At 47.6% G+C, this 18406-nt stretch overlaps 2 protein-coding genes across 2 annotated transcripts in view; one reads left to right on the top strand and one right to left on the bottom strand.

Annotated features, from left to right (window-relative positions):
- The window catches only part of LOC128421988 (acrosin-like), a 25806-nt gene extending 18445 nt beyond the window's left edge, over nt 1-7361 (bottom strand). Inside the window, exon 1 of the mRNA XM_053405400.1 lies at nt 7273-7361. The gene's annotated coding sequence lies outside the window, so the exon portion shown is untranslated. The remainder of the gene's footprint in view (nt 1-7272) is intronic.
- Nucleotides 1-18406, top strand: part of LOC128422888 (uncharacterized) — a 20080-nt gene extending 1674 nt beyond the window's left edge. Inside the window, exons 2-10 of the mRNA XM_053407507.1 lie at nt 1522-1725; nt 2423-2682; nt 4276-4424; nt 4693-5232; nt 9346-9461; nt 10100-10300; nt 14586-14860; nt 15662-15807; nt 17585-18406. Of these exons, the coding sequence (XP_053263482.1) occupies nt 1522-1725; nt 2423-2682; nt 4276-4424; nt 4693-5232; nt 9346-9461; nt 10100-10300; nt 14586-14860; nt 15662-15807; nt 17585-18142 (2449 nt within the window). The 3' untranslated portion in view covers nt 18143-18406. The remainder of the gene's footprint in view (nt 1-1521; nt 1726-2422; nt 2683-4275; nt 4425-4692; nt 5233-9345; nt 9462-10099; nt 10301-14585; nt 14861-15661; nt 15808-17584) is intronic.

Raw genomic sequence — 18406 nt, 5'->3', positions numbered from 1 at the left:
AGGAAAAGGAAGGAGGAGCTGTAATTTTGCAGATGATAAAGGAGAGCCAGAGGTCTGACATGATGGTTACAAAGGAAAATAAGAACTTCATGTTGAAAATCTGGTCTGAATTGGAGATTGAAGAATGGAGAGATCTCCTTATGTGGAGATCTGAAGACCCAAGGATTACAAATTTGCTTAAGGTGGAAGTTGGAGCTTTGGGGACATTTGGACTTGAAAGGAGTAAGAAACATGATTTGGGCTCCACTTTTAAGTATGGAGGTCTGGCTGGAAGAAACATAGATCCCGTTGGGCTAGAGCTTCTCCGAGATCTGGTGTCTAATATTAAGGACTATCAAAAAAACCGGCAGAGAGGAATTGAGAGAGAATTAAGTGCCTCGGACGTGAGATCTTCAGGCTGATAGTAGACTAAGACTGATGGACATTTGTTGGGGATTGAAACCGGGAAAGGGGGGGTGGAGTTTGGGAATCCAAAGGGTGCATAATTACAATCTGTTTTGTTTTTACTTTGCTTTGTTATTTGTATGAAAATTGGGAAATTCGTGGAAGGGAATTTGGGTCGACGTTAGAAAAATGTTTTAAGAATGAGTACTGATGTATAAGTATTGAGGTTTAAGTTTGGATAAGGCAAAATTGGTTCTTTAAAATGAACTAAATAGAAAAAGGTCAATAAGAACTTGCTGAACTAACAATTTGAATTGGAATATAAGAAGGGGAGGTGTGGGGAAGTCAGGGAAATATGTTATAGAAAAATAAGATTTGTGAACTTTATGTGTTTTTGAACTTTTTTGTTTTTTCTTTTTTGATTCTTTTTTAATGTACTAAAGTTGAAAATTTCAATAAATATCTTTTTTTTAAAAAAGAAAATGACTTCTCCATGTGAAGCAGGAAGAGATCTCTCCAGAATGACACTTCTTATCTCTCCAGCTGTGATCTCTTGGGTGACACGGACGCCTTACAGTTGTATGCACATGTGCACTCTGTCTGTTTCCTGCCCGCCCACCCCCTCTGTGTGACCCCGGGTGATGGCAACCCATGCTATGCCACTGATCTAATCCAAGCCCTTGCAATGTAGGAATCACAGCTAAAAGATTCCGGGCAGAGGCTATCCAACCTCTGTTTACAAAGGAAGGAGAGAGTCCATCACCTTCTGAGCTTATCACTTCTACTCTTGAGCAGCTCTCAAGAAAGCTCTCCCTAGTGTATAGTCAGAATCTCCTTTCTTGCAGTTTGAATCCATTGGTTCAGGTCTTCCCTTTGGAGCAACAGAAAATAAGCTTGCTCTGCCTTCCATGTGGTGCTAAGCACCACGGTTTGCTGGCATTGCATTTTAAAAGAATACAACACACAGGTCCTTCAGCAACTATCTATTGGGCATCAAAACAAGCAGGTAGCACATAGTGTGAAAAGCATAAGAAAGGAAGTAAATTCCTTGACGGATGGAGCCTCCAAACTCCTTTCGGTTCTACAGCGGCAGCAACACATGTGCGGCTGAAAACTAATGAAAATGTTCCTTTCCAGGGGAGCCTGTGGAAGACGTCCGCTGGCAGTCAGTCAGTACTTGAGGAAGGCCATGAGTGGCACTGACGTCCTGCCAGGAACATGGCCCTGGCAAGTCAGCTTCCAGTACCCAAACCAAGCTGGGCACTGGGTCCATTTCTGTGGAGGTTCGCTCATCAGCTCTCGCTGGGTCCTCAGTGCAGCCCACTGCTTGAAGATCAAGATGTAAGCCAAAGGAGCAGCTGCTCCTCGGGTAGGAGAACATGGCAGGGTCTACAAAGCAGGCAGCTTGGGGGCATCTCATGGAAGCAGAGTCCCATCTTCTGCCTTTGCCCAATATGGAGCGTGAAGGTCTCTTTAGCTGTGATGGGTGAAAGCCACTGCTAGATCAGTCCTTGGGGGATCTGTCTCAGTTCTGACATTCTGAAAGCAAGAATCTTGTCTTTAGGGCTGCTGAAAGTGCAGTCTGACCATGAAGAGTCCTCTCTCCTTCTGCAGCTTCCAGCAAATGGATTTCAGAAGCACTGCAGCCTTGAACCATTGAGGCAGAGCAGAGCCATCATGTACTTTAAATGTATGGCATTTATGCAGCCCTTAGAGTGACCCAGGAGATGACCTTGCCAGACAATGAGCTGGTTCCTTCTACCCTTTTACAAACCCCTCCCTTTCCCCTTTCTAGCCCCTTTAATCCGATGCCCCTTCCCACCTGGGTCGCAAAAGATGTGAAAAAGGGTCCCTGGCCAGACAGCTGGACCAAACTCCTTGGTGCTGACTTGCCTCTCCGTCTTATTCCTCCATCAGCTGAGCTGTGTCAGGGTTGGGGATCTAGGCCTTTCACGGGAGCATCCAGACCTCTTTGGGTAACCTTTCTGCGGTCCAAGAACATTGTCCCACCAGCAATGAACCTATTCTTCCCTTTCAGATTGAGAAAAGTCTTTAAGGTGGTGGTTGGCATCACCAAGCTCTCACAGCCTGGTCCCGATGCCCAGCAGCGCTGGATAAAGAGGGTGGTGGACTACACACTCTATGAGGACGACGAGTCGCTTCGCTACGGCCTCTCTGTGGTGGAGCTGATGGAGCCGGTCCGCTGCAGTGACTACGTCCAGCCGGCCTGTTTGCCTGACGACAGCGTGGTACTTTCGATGCTCACTCATTGCTATATCAGTGGCTGGGGCGACATGGGTGAGGAAAGTGAGAGCCCCAGGACCTCCCCACGAAAGCAGCCCCGCGCGAGGACTGACCCCACCCTGGGAGATCAGAGTGCAAATATGTCCCATGCCTTCAATGCCAAGTGTAACAAACACACAAGAATCGCAAGAACGGTTGTGAACAAATGTCTGGTCACAGAAGGTGGTGGACTCTCCTTCCTTGCCGAGGTTGGGTGGCCTTCTATCCCCGCATTGCAGGGGGTTGGACTAGATGACCCGGGACCCTTCCAATTCTAGGATTCTAGGATTGGAATGCCCATTTCCTTCTTTCAGGAGCTGTGTCCAAATCCCAAAGTCTTACCATCCTCCACCCAGCCCATGACAGGAAAACACCGTATAACAAGACCATATGTCCCTTCACGTATTTGGGGAAAACACTGCTGCTCATGGGGGGAGCTTCTGCTACCTTCTCTTCCCTCCTTGCTGCCTTGCTTGCACTGAGAAGGCCCTGGCCCTGGTGGAAGATAGTCTGACTTCCTTAGGGCCCGGGACCTCTAAACTATGGTTATTCATGGACCTTAAGGTCCTCTGCGGGGCAGACCAGGAGAGGCGGTCCCGTAAATATGCAGATGACCAAAAATAGCTTTAGCATGTATAATGAAATAAGAATCCACTATATCTATTCAGACCAGGTCTCTTCATAGTTTTCAGTTTAGTAATAAGTTGTAATTCAGCAACTTCTCTTTCAAGTCTATTTCTGAAATTCTTTTGTAATAAGACAGCTGCTTTGAGATCCTGTACTGAATGTCCTGGGAGATTGAAGTGTTCTCCTACTGGCTTCTCTGTCTTATGATTCCTGATGTCAGATTTATGTCCATTTATCATTTGGCGTAGGGTTTGGCCTGTTTGTCCAAGATAGAGAGCTGAAGGGCACTGCTAGCACTTGATGGCATACACAATGTTAGAAGATGAGCAATTAAACAAGCCTAAGATGGTATATTTGATGTTGTTGGGTCCAGTGATGGTGTTGTCTGGATGTCTGTGGCAGCAAAGTTGGCATTTGGGTTTATTGCAGGCTCTGGTACCAGTGTCCATGTTAAGTCTGGTTGCTGTATTATTGTGGGTGAGGAGTTGTTTAAGATTGGGTGGCTGTCTGTAGGCAATGAAAGGTCTTCCTCCCAGACAATGACAGTTCTCTTTCTCAAGCTCTGGGAGGAAGACCTTATACAGTACTCAGAACAATCTTAGTTGGTCTCTAAGGACAAAAATATATATATTTATTTCAGCTGCGTCAGACCAACATGGCTACCTCCCTGAATTTATTTACTGCTTAGGTTTATATCCCAAGTTTTCTACAAGGAGCTCAAGGTGGCAAACATAGGTCTCCACCCCTGTTCATCATCAGGACCAGCCCTGTTAGGTAGGTTAGCCTGAGAGTGAGAGACAGCAAAATAAATATTGTTGCATAATCCTCAGGCTATCTCTGAGGGCTTGGAGGGCAGTCATCTTGACAGCTGCCTTTGCTACGTGGCATTGATCGAAGGGTCATAAATCAACATTCTCCGTAAATATCTCTCATTTAATTCCTGGATGCAACTGAACGCTTCTTCCTGCCTTCCACTCACAGAGCATAAAATATCTGGCATCCTGCAAGAATCAAAGATGAAACTCCTTTCCCTACAAACCTGCGGCAGCAAGAGCTGGTGGAAGCGGAAGGTGGCCGATGAGATCCTGTGTGCTGGATACGAGGAAGAAGGAGGCAACAGCCCCTGTGAGGTAGGCAAGGGCCAAAGCCTTCCAGGGCTACTGCTGGAGAGGAGAAGGGAGAACTGGATCTGACCCAGCATTTTTCCATATTCCTAGTCCAGCTTCTACAGACCCAAAGCTCTCTATTGAGCTACACTGAGGAACCAGCAGCTGGGTTTGGGTGGCACTGTCCTTCTCCAAAAGTGGCCAGCTGCTCCTTAGAGCTTCCTTTCCCCAGAATGCCCATCTGCCCACCTGCTGACCACCTCCCTCCATCCTTTGTTCTCCCCACACACAGACTGACATTGGTGCCCCGCTCATGTGCCGGGAAGCAAGGTCTGAGCGCTACTGGGTGATTGGCGTTGCCAGCTTGGGGGTGCCCATCTGCGGCCAGGCGAAGCGGCCGGGCATCTACATCTCCACGCAGCACTACCTCCACTGGATTGAAAGGACCACCCGGGAGAGGCTCTCTGCGCCCAGCCGCCAACCACTCCTGGCACAGAGCCAGGCATCAGATGCAACCACACCCAGCACAAAGCAGAACCGTAGGGCTTTGCCCATGGCCACTGGCAGGCCTTGGCCCAGGCCCGCAAGACGGCTCACAGCTCCCTGCACCAGTCCCACCCAGCAGGGTCCTACACCACCATCTGGGCGGCTGAGACACACAAGGTGGCACCCCAAGAAGGGAAGGCCCCCAGGCCAGGCCAGGCCTAGTGCCAAGCCAAACCAGGGGGCAGCACCTCCAGGCTATGGGGATTTTTACAGCTGGGATCAGGGGTACATTAAACCCAGGCCTCAAGCTCAGCCACCAGTTCTGCTACCCGGGCAGCTGCCGCCATGAGGGGAGCATGGCATAAAGTCAAAGCAGCCAGGACGCCATTGATATGTATAATGTACCTATGAAGATATGTGAATGAAGGCAAATTGATGAGACTTTTTGGACTTTGGGCAGTGGGCACCAATGGGTTTTGTGCCATCGCTGGACCCAATAGGTTTTGTGCTGTCGCCGGACCCAGATTTGTTGAAAAAAGATCCAATCCAGGACCATTCTTTGCCGTTTGTTCTTTGTGTCCCCTTTCTTTGAGTGGTGTCAGGGAATCAGGAGCAGGAGCACTGGGGAGAGAGGAATTGGAGAGCGAAGGGGAAGAATCCGAGGGCAGCGTAGGGGAGTATGACAGTGGCCCGAGAGATTCCATGAGCTTCTCCAGCGAATCAGAAGATTCCCAGAAGGGGGCGCCTATGGTCAGGGCAAGGGGGGTCCCAGGGGGGACGCACCAGAAACAAGGAGCCAGAGGGGAACCCCAAAGCAGCAGTGGAGGATCGGGACCAGTTTCCCCACCAGAGCGTAGTGGGGGGGAAGAGTCACATGTGTCAGGGCCAGCGTCTCCTCCAGAGGGGAGAGAGAGTGAGTCAGGGCTGACCACGCCTCCATCGGAGAGTGGGGGAATGGAGGGGAGGTCAGTTGCAGCTAGCCCCCCCCGAAGGGGGAAGCAGTGACAGCAGCAGTGAAACGGTCAGGAGGAAAGCTGCTGGCTGGGCGCGCGCGCCAAGTTCAAATGTGCAGGCGCGGGGGACAGCAGGAGACCCGGATGGGGAACCAGCTCCTAAAGCCCGCCGGAGGGAGGGAGAAGGCTCAGGGGAATCAGCGTCAGAAGAGGCTAGAAAGGGCGAGACCCCGGCGGGCAGGCGGACCCAGAGGAGGAAAGAGCAGCGGAAAAGGTGGAGCAAGGCGAGGGTCTTAAATTGGTGTACAGGGGGAGGAGATTCAGACGGATCATCAGCGGTCTGACAATGAGACGTAGAGCTGCGCGCTGCGGCTCTGGAAGTGAAACTGAACTTCAATAAAGACTTTTGTATTTTACAACGAAGCAGCGTTGGTCCTTTGTGAGCTGGGACCTGGGGCAGCTCTGACAAGTGGTTTAAAAGATCTGATGCAATTGCAGCAAGGTTTCTCTTTCAACTTTTTTTGCAAACCCTTGGCGTCTATACCCACTTAGGGGGTGTTACATTTAAATCTCCCACTCTATGATCTAAGAAAACCATCTCTGCATGTCTCTTCCTGGAAACCAAGGTTCCCATACAGCACAAATGTAAGAAGGGCTGCTATTCCCCCCAGTGCTAGTCCTACTCAGAGGAAAGCTGCTGAAATTAATGGGCCTAAGTCACGTTGGCACTGGGCAACAGAATCATAGAGCGGTAGAGTTGGAAGGGACCCCCAGGGGTCATCTAGTCCAACCTCCTGCAGTGCAGGGATCTCAGCTAAAGCATCCGTGACAGATGGCAACCACGTTTTCTGGAAATTTATTGTTAATATGGAAATTTATTATTGATTAGTCCCCCTTCTGTGTCTAGTTGTGGTTTGCCAATAGAGCCAAATGCAGACTTGTTTTAGCAGCTGGATGAGGCCCACAGAAGGCTCACGTATCCCTGGTCGAGGGATCCCACACCTGCCCACTGGCTTATAGGATTCAGGGCCAGCTTTCAGCAACAAAGATAAGCAATGGGTCTTTCCCCCCACCCCATCCCCTTGACCAGTTGCACTGGGTAGATGAAGCAGGCGTTGGTGTAACCCCTTTGACCTCAGTGTTTACTGGTGAACAGACATAAGAACCTAAGAAGAGGCTGCTGGATCCGGCCCATGGCCCATCTGGTCCAGCATCCTGTGCTCACAGCGCATACCCCTCAACCGTCACACCTTGAGCAGGACGTCCCAGAATTACAAAAGCCCTTCCAGCTTCTGTTTGGATCCCAGGATGTCCCAATTTTCAGAAATTGCGCCTGGATGCTATTTTCAACAGACAAATCACAGCTATGTCTTCTAAAATGTATAGTTACTTATCTCATTGGCCCGGGGTGTGTGTGTCCCATAACTCCTTACCTTTCTCTGATGAAAAAAGGGACATCCTAAGGAAAAGTGGGACATTCCAGGATCAAATCAAAACCTGGGTCAGATCCCGTAAATCCAGGAACTATCCCTGGAAAATAGGGTCCCTGGGAGGGTCCGCTGTTGTACACAATTTGAGTGTGCATGGGTAATGAAGGGCGAAAGGGGCACACGGAACAGAAAGGAGCCCTTTGCACACACAACCTGTCTCTAGAACATAGGCTTTAGAGCACAGTGCCAGTGCTTCTCTTTCTAGGACTATAATGGGTGCCTTGCCTTGGCACTCTGGCACTCTCTCTTTTTTTTTTTTAATAATGTTTATTAAAGTTTCAAAAAAGTTACAAAAATGTGAAAAAAGAAAGATAAAAAAGAAAGAAAAAGAAAGAAACAGAGAATACAAAATACAGAAAAATAAAAACAATTAAAAACATTTCCATCTTTCCATGTCTTGTCTTTCATTGACTTATTTCCCTGACCTCCTCACACCTCCCTTTTTTGTATTCTAGTTCAATTAAATATTTCAGCAAATCCTTTCCAGCTTGGTTTTTATCCTACTAGTTTATCTTAATGTTATAATTTTACACTCTCGGCTTTCAGCAGTTAAAAAATCAATTTTTACCTAATTTTTATATCATTTCTGCTAAAACCACATTACTTCATTCCAACATCCTTCTAACATTCATTAATTTTACAATGTTTCTGTAGATAAACTTTAAATTTTTTCCAATCTTCTTCCACCAACTCTTCACCTTGGTCTCGGATTCTGCCAGTCATCTCCGCCAGTTCCATATAGTCCATCACTTTCATCTGCCATTCTTCCCGGGTGGGTAGATCTTGTGTCTTCCAATACTTTGCGATGAATATTCTTGCTGCTGTTGTTGCATACATAAAAAAAGTTCTATCCTTCTTTGGCACCAACTGGCCGACCATGCCCAGGAGAAAGGCTTCTGGTTTCTTCAGAAAGGTATATTTAAATACCTTTTTCATTTCATTATAGATCATCTCCCAGAAAGTCTTAATCCTTGGGCATGTCCACCAAAGGTGAAAGAATGTACCTTCGGTCTCTTTACATTTCCAACATTTATTATCGGGCAAATGATAGATTTTTGCAAGCTTGACTGGTGTTATGTACCACCTGTATATCATTTTCATTATATTCTCTCTTAAGGCATTACATGCCGTAAACTTAATACCTGTGGTCCATAACTGTTCCCAGTCAGCTATCATAATATTATGTCCAACATCTTGTGCCCATTTAATCATAGCTGATTTCACCGTTTCATCCTGAGTGTTCCATTTCAACAGCAAGTTATACATTCTTGACAAATTCTTAGTTTTAGGATCTAACAATTCTGTTTCCAATTTTGATTTCTCCACCTGAAACCCAATTTTCTTATCCAAATTATAAACCTCCATTATTTGATAATAATGAAGCCAATCCCGTACTTTGTTTTGTAGTTTTTCAAAACTCTGCAGCTTTAATCTGTCTCCTTCTTGTTCCAATATTTCCCAATATTTTGGCCAATTGGCCTCCATACTGAGCTTTTTCAGAGCCTTTGCTTCCATTGGTGACAACCACCTTGGAGTTTTGTTTTCAAGCAAATCCTTGTATCTTATCCAGACATTAAACAGTGCTTTCCTGACAATATGGTTTTTAAACGCTTTATGTGCTTTGACCTTATCATACCACAATTATGCATGCCACCCAAAAACATTATTGAACCCTTCCAAATCCAATACATCAGTATTTTCAAGAAGTAGCGGCATTCTGGCACTCTCATAGGCACAAGGAAGGGCACCCTGTGCTGCAAAGAATGGATGTTGCAGTTGGCCAGCGCCTGCAGGGATCAGCATGACAGAATGCCCACTCCATGGGGCAGAAAGTCGGGTGCAAGCCTTACTCTTTCCATGCTTCTGGGCACATAAACATTTTTCTCAATCGGAAGGGTTGTTCAAGAGAAGAGAAGAGAAGAGAAGAGAAGAGAAGAGAAGAGAACTTGTGATGATGTCAGACTCTCCACCTGCTGATCTAACAGATTTTCCATTTTGTGATGTCATGGATTCCAGGGAAACATGGAAGAAGCAGCAGCACCCGGAGCCGGCAGAAGGATGGGGTGGTGGCTCCTCCCTGTTCTGGCCCTCGCTACTTTCCGCCCCACCCATGCCGAGGAAACCACCTGCGAGTAAGTGGAGAGAGAGGCCAGACATGGTGAGGAGGCAGGAGGGGGAATCCCAACCACCAACTCCTTCTGGATGTGGTCTTGAAGAGGACCATGGCTGACCCATGGCTGACCCATGGTTGCTCTCACTCCCCTTCATTGTGGTGGGTCAAAACTAGCATGTAAAGACAGAGTCTGTTCTCAGAGGGCATCTTTCTCCCTATCTCAGAATACTAGAATCCATCTGTGTCACCCAAGGAAGCGGAATGGGGGACCAGTCAGGGGGACAGACAAAAGGAAATATTTCTTTTCTAGAAAGAGGACAGAGGGAGGGTGGGAGAAAGAGGTAGAAAATAGCTTACTAATTTGGATTTGCTGAACAGTCCATTTTTGCCTCTGGCCCCACCCACCACTGAGATGTGGCCCTCAGAAGACAATGTGGCCCCTGGGCTAGAAAAAGTTCCCTCTGTCTTAAAAGCCTGGGAGCGATGGGCATTTGGGAGGCATCCAGAGGTGCAGCTGGGCATATCCAATTTCATCCCTCTCTTCCCAAGATGGCCAAGAGGAGGGGACTGACCAGTATTGGAGGAAACTGGGGGGAGGTGATATATATGCAATGTCTCTGATCCTCTTTAGATGGCAATCTGTGTCTTGCTTTTCAGCGGAGTCTGCGGAAGGCGTCCCATGGCGGGCACCCATACCCTCCTCCGGATTGTGGGCGGCAGCAACGTTCTCCCTGGAACGTGGCCCTGGATGGTCAGCTTCCAAGTCATTACACGGAAAGGATATGTCAGTTTCTGTGGAGGCTCCCTGATCAGCCCTCGATGGGTCCTCAGTGCAGCCCACTGCTTTCAGAAACCAAAGTAAGCAAAGGGTTCCCAAGAAGTGTTGTCACGGGGTTTGCAAACCTGGCACCCAGGGCGGGGGCATCTCATGGGAGCAGAGTCTCACCTTCTGCCTTCAGACGGGTAGCTGCTGTCAGCATCGCAGGGCGTCAAAACTCAGAGTCATCCTCTTAGGACAATGGAATCGGAAGCCCAGGAAAAGCCCTGCAGGCATGTCCAACAGGTCAATTGCAATTGACTCATCAATTGCGGGACTGATCTTGGTCTATCGTGGGCTGAGAAAGAAAATCCTTTCTCCGCAGCCTCGAACAAAGCAGCAGCTGTAGCTGCTGCCACCATTCTCATGCAAGCCTGAGCTCCTCCTTCTCCAGCCGAGCCTTCTTCCTCCAAAGTCAGCTTGCCTCCCTTCCCCACCACCTGCTCTGCGCTTTTTTTTTTTATAATGATATTTTATTGGATTTTAACAAACCAGAAAAAAGTTTACAAAATCTTAAACAATAAATTCAACACAAAAACATAGAAAAAAACATAGAAAAGAAAAACAAAAAAAGAAGAAAAAACAAGAAAATCAAAAATCTCTCTTTTCAATTTCTCACCATTTTTCACTTTTTAACTTATTTTCCTGACTCCCTCCCACCTCCCTCTTTGTATTCCAATTCACAATATGTTCAGCAAATTCATACCTCTTATCTTACCCTTGATTATATATCCCCATATAATATCCTCATAATTTCATTTATAATCAAACCGTTCTTACCAATTCTTATTTCACCTTATTACTCAAACCACTTCTTTTTTACAATAATTTCATTAATTTCATTAATTTTATCTTGTCCTCAAATCATTAAACTTTCAAAATTTAAACTAAATTTTGCTAAAGCCAATCACATCCTTTCCAACATCTTTTAATATTTCATTAGTATTGAACTAATTCCATAAATATAGGTTAATTACACAAGACATTTCTCATTCTAGGTTAGTCCAGCGCCCCTTTTCCTGGTTCACGGCAATGTCAGTCCATATATCATTATATCCTTATCAGTCAGGTGTCCTAATGTCCGAGGCTCTCAAATCATTTCCAAGCCCCTTCTGCGAGTTTTCTTGTTCCTGTTTGTAGTTACATACATCCTTGATCCCTGTTGAGTTCTTTCGCCTTTCCTTCTCTTTCTCCTTGGGGGTCCAAACACCGGGTAATTCCGTACAGTAACTTTCTTCATTTCCTTTTCTCCAATTGTCCAATTCCCCGGTGTTGCACTCCCCAGTGTTTAGTTTGTAATCCAAAAAGTAATTGTTCCAAAAAAATTCTTCCACTCGTTTCACAGTCCCACCAAAGATAAACATTTTCTTGACTCCAAAGTTTGGCCAGTGTCCTCCAAATTCCATCCTCCAGTATTGCGTTCTCTGTGTCTTTTGGAATACATTCACAATCCCATCCATCTTTCTCTGACCTTGCAGTTGCCCTGTTGAATCTGTCTCCTGCGTAGATTGTTGTACAGTTTCTGTAGCTGCATTTTCCGTTGGCGCCTCTTTACTGACTTTAGCTGCTGTAATGTCCCTCTTTTGATTCAACAAAATCATTTTCTCCTCCAGCTGTCGCAGCCCTTCATATATTTTGTTCAGAGCAGATAAGACTTCCTCTCTATTCATTTCTGTCAAGGTCAGGGAGCTGGTCCCATGGTCTAGTTTTCCCTGATACAATGTTCTCTTTATAGCTGAAAAACAGACACACTGGCAGGCCTCCTCTAGGGGTTGTAGTTACTTTTTGGCATCCATCTTTAAATTGTATCCAACAAGGAAAAATTCCTTTCGGTTTCCAGATACTTTATTTCCTTTCAATATAAAACAAACAGGCAGAAAGCGGCTTTGGAATTATTTTTCCCTTTTCCAGTTCTATATATCAATTTTTCTATTTTCAAATTGTAAATATCACCGACCGTTTCTTTCCTGTCATTCCGTCCCCAGGTTAGGGACAGTGGAAATTTATTTTCTTAACTCTCTCTCTGCAGGCTTAAAAAGTCAAAATTTTCCCCCTTTCCTCCTGCTGTCAAGGGGAGTTTTGATGGTTAAAAGTGCAGGAACCTTCAGGCTATCTGTTTTCCCGGCTTTTAGCTTGTAAAATCTTTGCTTTGATCTTTATACAAAGGACGGGAGGTGGACTTCCTTTTTACACCTTCCTGTTTCAGGTCAAATTCCAGGCTGTATTTTAATGCAAATTTTTCAATTGTCCTACTCACGGGTTGTTGTTTAGAATTCGAATTGTCATAGGAAGAAGGACAGCGCTCTCCGACAACAGCTGTGCAGCTTCGCTCCGCAGAGATAGCGATTGACTCTCAGCACCACACCAACCCCCGTCTCCCTCCGGAGCCCTTTATAGGGTTCCTTTGCCAAACGGGGGCGCCAACGGTGCCCGCCGAGTCCCAGGTCCGCAGGCTTCTTCTGCCTGCGGTTTTTAAAGGGTCCCCGCTTCGCTGCAGCGGTAGGACCCAATTTCCGCGGAGCTGTCTCCCTCTAAGTTAGAGGGAATCCGCCATTGTCAGAGGCGCCGCCTCCGGAAGTCCACCTGCTCTGCGCTTTGGGGGTGGGGGAGAGAGGGCTGCTTTGGGAGCGGGGAGAGAGAAAAGCCCTGTGTGCTTCTACTATCTCCTCTGATCCATGTAAAGTAATGTAAAAACATTTCTTTATTTTTCACTCTATAGGACATACCGGACCATAGGACGCACCTTGTTTTAGAGGGGCAGAACGGGGGGGAAAAGATCCTCCCCCTCTCTGCTCAACGCCCCTTCAGCGAAGCAGCAGGAGAAACAGAGCCCCTTCCATTTCTCCTCCTGTTTCGTTGAAGGGGCGCTGCGCAGAGAGGGAAAACTTTGCAGCGCCTCTCCAGCAAAGCAAAGCCTGGAGAGCAAGAGGGATTGCTGTGCACCGACCCCTCTCGCTCTCCAGGCTTCAGTGAAGGCAACCCGAAGCCTTCGGAGTGCAGCAGGAGTTTCCACTGCGCTCCGGAGACTTCAGGCGGCTTCAGCGAAAGCAACGTGAAGCCTCCGGAGTGTGGCAGGAGCACTCCCTCTGCGCTTCGGAGGCTTCACGTTGCTATCGCTGAAGCCAAGGAGCCTGCATTCGCTCCGTAAGATGCACACACATTTCCCATTAATTTTTGAAGGGGAAAAGGTGCATCTTATAGAGAGAAACATACTGTAGTTTGACTTTTCTCACTTGTTTAGTTACTTGTCTATCCGGTAACTATTTGGGTCTGTCATTATGATATCCAAACATAACTACTGCATTTGTGAAATAGAGATCCATTTATTTATTTATTTCATAAACTTAAATGACTTCGGAGGGTGGTAAATCACTGCCAGTATTTGATAGTGGATAGTAGATCACAACTGACTTGAAGTTGGACATGCCTGGTCCAGCGGTTCTCCTGCAAAACTTGAAAGAAGGACACTAGGACTAAGCTGGCCCCCTACTCTTTGATTCATGTTTCCAGGACTCATCCTATAGGTTCTTTCAACTATGAAGTGTTACTGAAGTTTTCAGTTTCAGGCCCACAAATCTGCAAACTGGACAGGCCTTTCTGGAGTTCTTTTGAGAAACTTTTGCTCCAAAATTTGCCACTCCAGAGTTTAACGAAAACAGCAGAGGTAGATGAAAAGTCAAATTTATTACACTTAAAAAAAGAAGAGTAATTGGCATATTTACTAGAGGTTTTAAACAGAATTAATGAATAGCAATGTTTGTAAGAATGCATGCGTTGGGGTAAAGTGTCCTGTAAAATGCAATATTTCATGAAAAGAGTGTACATAAGCAATTGGTTTGGGGGCAAATTGCTCTGCAAAAATGTGTACATTAAGAGAAATTTACAGTAAAACAATGATGAATTTTTATGAGGACTTTTTAAAAAAATGATGCGGAGAAGATTAGAAACATGGTAGGAACCAAAACCAACACCCCAAATGTAATTTCCAAAGATTTCCCTCCACCCCTTCAGCAAAGTCATGGATCAAACCAACTCTTCATCGCTCCACTCATAACGTCGCCCCAGTTTGATCAGGGACCACCAATGAGTAAGTTGTTTGCGTTTGGTTTTCCAGATCCACCTGGTGGCATTATGCGAGAAGGGAGATGTGCAGCTCAGAACCAAATTGGGGGAGGGGAATGAGGCAAAGGGCGGTGAGGCCTGCCTGCTCCCCTCTCTCCTCAGACCCAGCTGTGCTCCCTGTACTCCAACATCCAGCCAACTCCGGCTGACCTTCATTTTGTTCAGGAGCACAGTCCCCCACCCTGTGCGTATTCTTTGTTCCAGGGACATACCATGGATAAGACTGTCCATTGGTGCCAACCGCATCTCCAGCCCCGGCCCCGATGCCCAGAGGCGCTCGATCAAGAGGCTGGTGAACCACAAGCTCTACAGGCGTGATTCTGGCAACAAAATACACAACGACATTTCCTTGGTGGAGCTGAACGAGCCAGTCAACTGCACGGACTACATTCAGCCAGCCTGTTTGCCGGATGACAGCGTGGTGGTTTCCTTGCTCAAGCACTGCTATGTCAGCGGTTTTGGAACCATGGACCCGAAAAGTGAGATCTGCAGGGAAACCAGGCCCCCAGAAGGAGTGGCCTGGCTGTGTACCTAAAGTAAATTTGCAGACCACACCTTCCCTGCTGATCAGTTTTGCCAAAGAAACATAATAGCAATGGTAGTCAGGGTGTAAATTATAGTGGCCGCAATCGCAGTCTAGAATTTCGATTCCTGCGTTGCAAGGGGTTGGGCTGGATGACCCTTAGGGTCCCTTCCCACTCTAGGATACTAAGTTGATAGTTACGGTTGGGCTGTGTACATCAGAAGCCCTGAGTCTTAGGGGTGAGGCAGGTGTGTGCATGTTTCACATGGCAGAAAGGGATGGAGATGGTTGGTTTTGAGAGCCATTCCACTTCACGGCTTCTGGGCAGATCGCCTTCTCCAGACATAGATGCTTGCCCCCAAAACTCAGCTTAGTAATGATGGCTTAGCACGCAGAAGATTGAGTTTCAATCTCTGGGTAGGGCTGGTGGAAACTCCTGTCTAACGCTGCTGTCGCTCAGTGTATGCAATACTAGGACAGATGGAGAGATAGGGAGGGAGGGATGTGGTTTCAGGAGGAAACGGAGAATTTTGGGGTCTCTAAGGGCCCCTGGAAACCAGGAGCTCACCCTACACTGCAGCCTGACGTACCCTTGTTTCTGATCTCACCCCAGTCCATCAACCAGGTTTTAGGGGGGGGTGATATTGCTGCACCTGCCTTCATGTCTCTCTCCATTAGTCCTGGGGGTGCAAGTTGTGTGGAGAGTGAAATCTGAACTGAGACTCCCCCTTCCCCCACTTTCCCTTTCTGCTCTCAGCGGGGGAAAAGCCCGATATCATGCTGGAAGGTTCTGTTGACATCATCCCCACGGCGACTTGCAGCAGCCCGGTCTGGTGGTCCAAGCTGATCCTCGAGGAGAACATCTGTGCTGGACGCTTGGAAGGAGGCGTAGCTACATGCAAGGTGGGTGAAGCTCTGACAAAATCAAGGCTACGGGTTTGGCTTGGGAGCAAAACCTTCCGGTGCTCCTGGAACAGCAGAGCACTTGCTCTGAACATGCAAAACTTCCCTGCAATTCAGCCTCCAGCATCACAGGCATCAGCCGTGAGAGAAGGAAAAGGCCACTCCAAGGACAAATCCTTGGAATGCTGCAACTGGCCAGAGCAGAAAATGCAGGGCGAGATTCACCAGTGGAAAACTTGGCATAAGGCATTTGCATATACTTAAATGCTTGGAGTTCAGGGGTCTTCCTTAACAGACACAGGGCAGATGAAAATGATCCCCTTTGCCCTCAGCATCCCTCCAAGCTCTGCTCAAGAGGTCGCCACCCTTAGCATCTGGACTCAGAAGGCGTCACAACCCAAGTAGGGGCCATTGCCTCACCGGTGGATATGAGTCCTTTAATGCCAAACCACCAAAAAGGTCAGCTCAATTTTACGTTAGATATGTTAGTTTCTGTTTGCCACTGTGCAGCTGCTTAGAGTCACAGGACTCTGTTTACATTCCAGAGACAGTCCAGGCTGTTGGACGTCTCACGGAAGATGGGATGTGACGTTAGTGGTTTCCTGTTCCTTTGTTCCTTTGTTTGAGTTGCTCTCTGCTCTCACAGAGAGAGGATGTATTTTTCTTTGCTCTCTGCGTAGCTTAGTAATAAAGCACAGCATGTAGCCATAAATCTCATCACTTCTGCATGCTGCTGGAATCTCTGCTGGATGGAAATGTGCCTGAGGCCTCATCAAAGGCTCAGGTCGATAATTATTCATCGGGAGGAAAATGAGCTTTATCAGTTTGGCCGAGTGGAGATCCCAACAAGATATTTGCCAAAAGAGAAAACCCCACAGTGGAAGGGTGTCACCAACAGTGGCCACATTTCTGGAGATGCCTCAAGAGACTGACGGTGGTGTTCTAGTGATGAGCATAGCTGCACTCCAAACAGCTGACCTCGGTTCGGTTTTCAGCAGACACAAAAAGCCCTACTTTGTCCTGGTTGGCTCGAGCGTGGTACTGAGAATTCCAGGGTTGCTGATTCGATCCCCATATGGGACAGCTCCAAAGAGTTGGACTAGAGGAGGGGTAGGCAACCTAAGGCCCGAGGGCCGGATGCGGCCCAATCGCCTTCTCAATTCAGCCCACGGACGGTCCGGCAATCAGCATGTTTTTACATGAGTAGAATGTGTGCTTTTATTTAAAATGCACCTCTGGGTTATTTGTGGGGCACAGGAATTCGTTCATTTTTATTTTAATATAGTCTGGCCCACCACATGGTCTGAGGGACGGTGGACCAGCCCATGGCTGAAAAAGGTTTCTGACCCCTGGACTAAATGATTCTCAGGGACTCTTCCATCTCTGTGATTCTATTACCCTCAATATTCAGAGCAGTGGCTCTGTTTCTGAGCTACAGCCTTCCCTTAGATAAGATGAGCTTCCTTGGAAGTTCACCCAGGTCAACCATCAGCTCAATGGATGGTCCATGGTGCAGGATGCAACTTTGTGATGCTTCCAGCTCTTTGATTTTGCAGCTCCCAACACCTTCCAAAGCGCCAGTCCTTACATATTGCTTCATCCTGCCAACAGCAACAGATTATTTGCACAAGCGAAAGTGCTGTTACAGGTCCAACACCACAGCCGGAGTTTTCATATGACATCTTCACAAACCTTTCCTCTTACAAAGCTACACTTCTGAACCATCTGGCTGTCAGCACGCTCCTCCTCACAGAAGCCTTTTCTCTCCCGCTTGCAGGGAGACAGCGGTGGCCCCCTCATGTGCCGGGAACAGAGGTCCGAACGCTACTGGTTGGTTGGGATCACCAGCTGGGGACCGTCCTTCTGCGGCCAGGAAAAGAGGCCGGGGGTCTACACCTCCACACAGTTCTACCTCGACTGGATCAGGAAGACGACCAAGGAGGACTTTTCCCTACCCAGCCACACACCGCTAATGGCAGAGCAACAGGCTACGCCACGGCCGCACCCACCTCCAAGGCCACAGCCCCAACCAGGACAAAATGGGAATTTGCTATATCCCAGGCCCCCTCCAACAGCCTGGTACACAAACAGGCCTTGGCCACCCTCCAAGACCCGCCCTCAGCGTCGTCCTGTGCTCTGGTATACGAACAGACCCAACTCCCGCCGTACACGGTATAGGCAGCCGGTAAGGTGGCGTCTGAGGACAAGGGCCCCAGCTTTGCAGGCACAGATTTACAGGCCATGGGTCATGATTCACACACCCCCACCATGGATTGAGTTCCAGGCGCAGGAGCCACCCGGGAGCCAAGTTTCTTACAATGGAAATGGTCCCTAGCTCAGCCACTGGAAGAGTAGCAGTCGAGGGCTGATAAGGACTGCTAGGCTTGGGTGGCAATGCCGAGGTGCCCATGGGCATGGTGGGTGGGCTGCCCCTGCCAGATCTCAGAGCCCACAACCCGTCCTTTGCTGGTCCTGGCTTGAATATGAAGTTGCTCCAAATGAGGACTTAATGCTGCAAACAGCTTGTTGGTGACACTTTTTAACAAAATCAAAATATCAAAGTTCTCAAAATGAATAAAACCATGAATGAATGGATAAA

The sequence above is a fragment of the Podarcis raffonei genome, chromosome 10 (assembly GCF_027172205.1).
Source record: "Podarcis raffonei isolate rPodRaf1 chromosome 10, rPodRaf1.pri, whole genome shotgun sequence".
NCBI lineage: Eukaryota > Metazoa > Chordata > Lepidosauria > Squamata > Lacertidae > Podarcis > Podarcis raffonei.
This window is presented reverse-complemented; position numbering and strand designations above follow the sequence as displayed.